Here is a 6,767-nt window from a genome sequence, read left to right as displayed (position 1 = left end):
AATTAAATTTAATTAACAGATTATTTAAATGTGTAATATTATTTTTTGTGTGAAAACAATTCAATCCGGATATCCGAATACTTGTATTAAACAATAAGTTATTCACTTAATACAAGTACTCCAGGGTCCCGCAAATTAATAGCGGAGATTTGAGCATGAAAAATAATGTATTTATTTTGAATAAGGTGATATAATAATCCAAATCTATAGATTGATCCAGAGAATTATGTGATAATGACTAGACAGAAAAAAAAAAAGATATAGCATCACACACATAAAACTAAAGCTGCCACAGTTTTTTAAAGGTTTAAATAATCTGTTAGTTCTTATAGTTTTACAAAATTTTTAATTGAGTTTTTATATATTTTTTTAATTGGATCTTTATACTAAATGTTTTTGAAAAAGTATGAGGAGCCAATAGAATTTTTGTACAATATGCACAATGGAGGTTTAGAGAGTATTAGAGATATAATCATTAGTGTTACCTTTTCTTAATCAACTGAAGTTTTTAAAATCAGTGGTATCATGACATGATATTAGAGCGCTAAATCCGAAAGGTTAAGAGTTCGATCCTTGGTGAACCCCAAAATCAGTTTAAGCTTAGAGATTCAAATAAAAGAAAAAATATAGTGTAGAGACTCAATTGAAAAAAAAAATAATACAGTATGGACCCAATTAAAAAGAAAAAATATAGATACCTAATTAAAAATTTCGCAAAACTATAGAGACCAATAAAATAATTAAACCTTTTTTAAATAAATTGCCACAATTTCAAATACTTATGAAAAATTATTTAATCATGTTAGTTATCTGATTTTTGTCACAAGCAATATTGTCTTATTTATATTTCTTATAATGGGGCAAATCATGCCAAATCTCATTGTTGATCTAGTATAAGGTACCGATTTTTTTTTTTATAACACTTAACATGAATTATTCTTGTTATTATTCAAACAATAATTACATTTATATTTTTTATTATGATTGGTCTAAGATAATCATGGTCATTGAATATAAATTAACTATCATAATCACCGATACCTTTTATATATAACATTATATATGAAAGGATGACAAATATGCCAGAATAGAAGACATTGGAGCAGGCAATACATTCTTTAACGCGATTAAAAGTAGATGTTCCATTAGAATATGACAGTTGTGGCTTTTCAAGCCCGACAACTTGCGCTGTCGTAAGTCAACACAGCGAAAAAATATTAGTAGAGTATCTATCTGAAAAGATCACGTTCTTGTAGTCCTTAGAAAGAGCTCCTTTTGTGGATTGGTCATAGTAAAGATGGCGGATGGGTACTTTCTATCTTTCCGTGGCCACAAATCATGCTTGATTCCCATTGATTGGAGGTCTCTTCGAGCTTTAATGTGATCTTTAGACTTACCTTTCTCGTTCAGTATGGTGAAAATTATGTTGTCGCACACATTCTTCTCTATGTGCATGACATCAAGATTGTGACGCAATCCATTGTTCTCCCAATATGGCAGCTCAAAGAATATACTCCTCTTCTTCCAAGGAGTCTCGTCTTGCACGGCAGTTTGCTGTTCGCATGTCCTTTTCCCCGTAACCGATTGCACCTTAACAAGTTGGACATGCACACCCTCTAAATGCCGGACAATGTCTCCACCAGAGAATTTGATAGGTGGACCTCTATCTTCTATCTTTCCATCAAAGGAGTATTGGTCTTTTCTATATTTGTGGTCATGATTCAGAAAGCGACGATGACCCATGAAACACCATTTCTGACTGTGTGTGAGCCGGTTAGTTTCAGCATCCAAATTATACGCAGGACAGGCTCTCCCACAGTACGTGTTCCACCCAGATAAGTTGCCCAATCCTAGAAAATCACTGATTGTCCACATCAACACAGCATACATCTTGAAGGTTTTTATCTCGACTGCATCATAAGTTTCAACACTAACCCATAACTACTTCAACTCATTGATCAATGGCTCTAGGTACACATCTATATTATTTCCAGATATTTTAGGACCAGCAATAATCATAGAGAGGATAAACGAAGTGGGTTTCATGCAAATCCAGGGGGCATGTTATACGGGATAAGAACCACGGGCCAAATTGAGTACTTCGATCTTATGTTCCCAAAAGGGTTAAAGCCAATACTGCGCGGATCACCAGAGAAGTCGGGATATCGTATGTCAAATGACTTCCATGCCTCGGTGTCCCTTGGATGCCTATACATACCATCAGAGTTAGGACCTCTCTTATGCCACAGCATGTCAACGGCTGTCTTACTAGACATATATAACCGCTGCAATCGTGGAATAAGGGGAAAGTAACGAAGAATCTTCGCCACTTGCGGTTTACCGTTCTTCTTAACAACCATCTTGATCCTCACCCTAGAGTTCTTCTTAGTCTTATGCTTCTATCTCGATGTCCCACACTGCATTTGGTCAGCTCTTGGTCGTTGCCTTGGTATAGCATGCAGTCATTTGGACATGCATCTATCTTCCTGTACGCGAGACCGAGCTTTCTTATGACTTTCTTGGCATCGTGCACAGTGGATGGAATCCGAGCATGCTCAAAGGCGTCCGCGAGCAACTCCAATATCATTCCAAAAGCCTTATCACTCACTCCGTACATGGACTTTATGTGATAGAGCCTCTCCAAGAAAGACAACTTAGAGAACTTTGAACATCTTGGGTATAACTCCTGCTCCCTATCATTGAGTAGGTCATGAAAATTGCGGGTCTCTCGACTAGGTTTATTGTATAAGTAAGGCAACTTATCTACAGCGCCGCCATCATGTTCATTCTATAAGTCTTCTTCGTTGTCGGGAAGTCCTAAGAAGTTGAATGCCTCGTGGACCATATCAAGCATCTGGGCGTTGAAATTTCGTTCCGATTGATCTTCTTGTCCGTCACTAGAGCTCTCGACCACGCGTCTCTCACCGTGATGGACCTAAAATGTGTAACTAGACGGAAAAGGATTTATTAGCAAATGATTGAATGCATCCTCTCTATTTTGTAAGAGGAGGAACCCATACTTTGGACATGGATAACGTATAATCTCATCGGATGATGTATTTGCAAATGCAAAATCTAAGAATCTAGTCAAACCGTTCCTATATTCTGCACCAACCTGTGGCTTTGAAATCCAACTTTTATCAATATCTAATTTAATGAAATATTAGAACGAAGAAAAATCATAAAATAAAACCAGACCACGAGAAAAAGTTAATAATTAACACTTGATATAGAATGGGAGAATAACTCTTAAACCGAATAATAAAACACACATTTACTAACATCAAGGATAATACACAGCTAATATAATTATTTGAGAGAGTTGCTTACTCATTGACAAATTCTGCACTTTCAAAAAAAAATTACTGGAAGAAAGAAACTCTGGGTCTAATGCCAAAAATTTGAAATGAAAAAAAAATTCCTTCCTTAAAAAAGAAAAAGAAAAAGAAAAAGAAGAATATTATATTAATCTGAGAAATAATAAAATGAGAAATCAATATAGTATTACAATATAATGTATGAGTTGGCAAACTAAACAATATAGAAATAAAAATGGGTAAATCAAAATAGTAAAAGTGATAACATGGAGGATAGTTTTATGCTTGGAAACACCCAAAATGAAAGTATCAAAATCTATTGAAATGCTAACTCATTAATTTTCTCTGTCCTTGTTATTCTATAGTAGAAATATGACCAATATAAAGGAGAAGTTGAACAACACATATATGTGGGTTCTTCATACTCTTCTTCTTTCACATCAATAATTTGATGATACATGGTTTAATTAGTAATTATCCGCTAGTTCCTAACTCAAATGTATGTGATTTCACATTTGAGAAAACATAGCCGTGTCAAAGCACGTAGATAACTTGATAACTAGTTGGAACATGATGATTGAGTTTAGCGAGTGTTCAAGTTTAATTGACCTTTTATGTTTAATATTTCATTCTTTAAGAATCAGTTTGAAGTTCTTATATATTAAAATTACGGAACTGAAATTATATGAAATCTAACTGATCCATTAATTATATCACATAAGAACACAAGATATATAATAAAATAAATGATAAAGATTTCATTTGAGTATAGAATACATAAGATTGACTCATTATTTTATACATCTTGTGAGATTGTAATTATCTTCACCTAACTTCTAAGCTATTAATTGTATATTATTCAAGAATTTCATAACCAATAATTGCTTTCTTTCTTTCATTCTTTCAAGCATTTGCTGGTATAGTTCTTCAAAAATTCAATTTAAAAGTAGTTAGCAAAACAGCCATCTTTATTTTTAGGACAAGATTAATTATTTGAATTTAATGTACCTCCAGAACCAGATAGCAAAATAGCTCACCTTGCTAGAGAAAGGTTCTTGGCGTGTTTGGAAAATCAATATGCTTCAAATGAATATGTGCAGTACTTGTCAACAACGTTTGAGTTTTTTTGCTGCCATTGTCAACATAAAATGAAAACATGAGTGTTATTTGTTCATCATAACTTATCCATGAATCAAAAAATAGTTATCAATATAAAATTGTTGCACAGTTAGACCAAACAGTAGATGATTAAATCATATTTGAGGAAACATAGCTGTTTCAAAGTATGTTTATAACTTGATAACTAATTGGAACATGATGATTGAGTTTAACTAGATTCCAATTATTGAAGTATAAATCAAGAAGAAAACAAGCAAGAAGCTCTAGTTCAACTTCAGGTTCAATTGACCTTTTTATTTTTAATATTTCAGTCTTGAAAACGACATACCATATTCTTCCCTTCCAAATTCAATCACTAAAATTACAATAATAATAATAATACAAAATTTATTTTTATGTATTAATAGTAAAAAATAGTTACTTTTTTGTAGCCTATAGACAAGATTTATATATACACCTGCTCCTACCTAAAAACACAAAGCTGAGTGCGAAAATTTTATCAAAAGAAAAGATAAAGGCGAGACAATACATTTTCCATTTAAAAGCTTGCTAATTGAATTTCAAATCAGTAATTTCATTTGTACATAACAATCCTAAATTTTACTGATTCAGGTTGGTAGAACAATTTGAGTAATAGAACAAATAGATATGTGGAGTGATTTGCCATTAATTTATAGGTCTTTAGATTAAAAGTGAATACTAAGTAAATTCTCGAAAAGATTTTGTACAAGACTTATTGGTTCTTGACAAATGAAATACTTGTCACAGTTGCAGGTACAGGAACATACCCCAAGTAATTTATTTCAGATCTCCGAGATATCCGCTCGTCAGAGAACTTGCTTCAAGACAAACAAAAAGAATACATAGATAAGCTTAAGTTAAGACAAATTCAAAATGTTACTCCAAGAATTAGAGGAAACATTGAACAATGGTAACCAAGATATTGATAAGCTGATGAGAGATATTGAGAATAAAACCATGAAAATTTCAGCATTGAAACAAGAAATAGAAACATTCAAAAAAGATAATAAAGATGTTACTAAGCTGATGAATGATCTATAAAAGAAAAATGCAAAATTTTCAACAAAAAAGTAAGAATTAGAAGAGGCATTGAAGCAGAAATCAACAATGCTAAAGGAGAACTGAAAGAGAAATCACAATAACTTGAGCATCAGTTGCTATCGTCAGGAGAAACTGTTAAGCAGGATGTGCTAAATGAGCCGAAGCAATAAACACAAACATATCAAGACTCGAGTTCAAAAATTGGGGAAAATTAAATCTGAATGTTGAAGTGGGGAAGAAAAATTTGGCCAAAATTAATCGATCAACGTTGTTCAAACCCCAATTCAAAAGCTACAAAGATTAAATTGATGCAAGATTAATTTATCAAGAGCCACCGAAATTAAATTGGGACAAGGGAGGGGAACATACGACTAAGAGGGGAGTCTCTTGCGACCGGCAACGCACAACAGGGCAAGAGGAGAAGGCTGCCGACGATGACACAGGGACGGATGGCTGGGGAGGACGTCGACGACGTCACTGACATGCACGGCAGAAGGAGAAGACTCGGACGACCCCTTCCACTCTACCTTCGCGCACGGGAGCTACACGGCTGAGGGAGGAGACTGATGACCGGGACGAACGATGAAGCGGACGTGGAAGCTGGAACTGACAGAGGGAAGAGTCACGACAGCGGAGAAGAAGACCAGTGATTGACTTACCTTTGCGCTGCTGGGGTTCTCACGCCAAAGACTGAAAGTTTATGGTGCCTAATAATTTTTTTTTGGGTATTTTAGGGAAACAAAATCTCTCTTTTCCCAAAATTATTTGATGCGGTGACTGCCCAAAATCGCCTCAAGTCAGATCAATTATATTGGAACGGAACTTAATTACGCACCAAAAACTACATCAATTCAACAAAACTGCGACAGTTTGGGATAACGACCGACAATCTTCACCTGCTAAATCCCACATCTCTTGTAGTGAACAAACAAGTGTCACATCAAACATGTTTTAATTTTGTGAAACTCTTAAATACATTATATGTAGTAAATGAAGTGTAATTTTTTCTCCACATTGATTTACTGGTACAAACATTTAAGAAAAGAGAGAAAGTATCATAAAAAGATAAACAAAAATAAATAACTCATACGTTTTGATGTTTTACGAATATGTGACGCAATGCGAATTTTTTTTTTCTTTCTTTTTACGAATAAAAATCGCCCCTTGTTTTTACTTTTTATTTTTCTTTTGTTTTTAAAATCAGAAATCACTTTTTCACTTTTTTATTTTTAAAAAATAAGAAAAATTTTATATTTGAGTAAATTTAAA

General features: G+C 33.7%; 1 protein-coding gene across 1 annotated transcript in view; it reads right to left on the bottom strand.

The window, feature by feature from the left end:
- Nucleotides 4,036–6,767, bottom strand: part of LOC107626838 — a 4,616-nt gene continuing 1,884 nt past the window's right edge. The window contains exons 4-5 of the mRNA XM_016329732.2: nucleotides 5,225–5,275; nucleotides 4,036–4,446 (exon numbers count right to left, since the gene is read on the bottom strand). Coding sequence (XP_016185218.1) covers nucleotides 4,359–4,446; nucleotides 5,225–5,275 — 139 coding nt within the window. The 3' untranslated portion in view covers nucleotides 4,036–4,358. The remainder of the gene's footprint in view (nucleotides 4,447–5,224; nucleotides 5,276–6,767) is intronic.

Source organism: Arachis ipaensis, chromosome B02 (assembly GCF_000816755.2).
Source record: "Arachis ipaensis cultivar K30076 chromosome B02, Araip1.1, whole genome shotgun sequence".
In the NCBI taxonomy this organism is placed as follows: Eukaryota; Viridiplantae; Streptophyta; class Magnoliopsida; order Fabales; family Fabaceae; genus Arachis; species Arachis ipaensis.
This window is presented reverse-complemented; position numbering and strand designations above follow the sequence as displayed.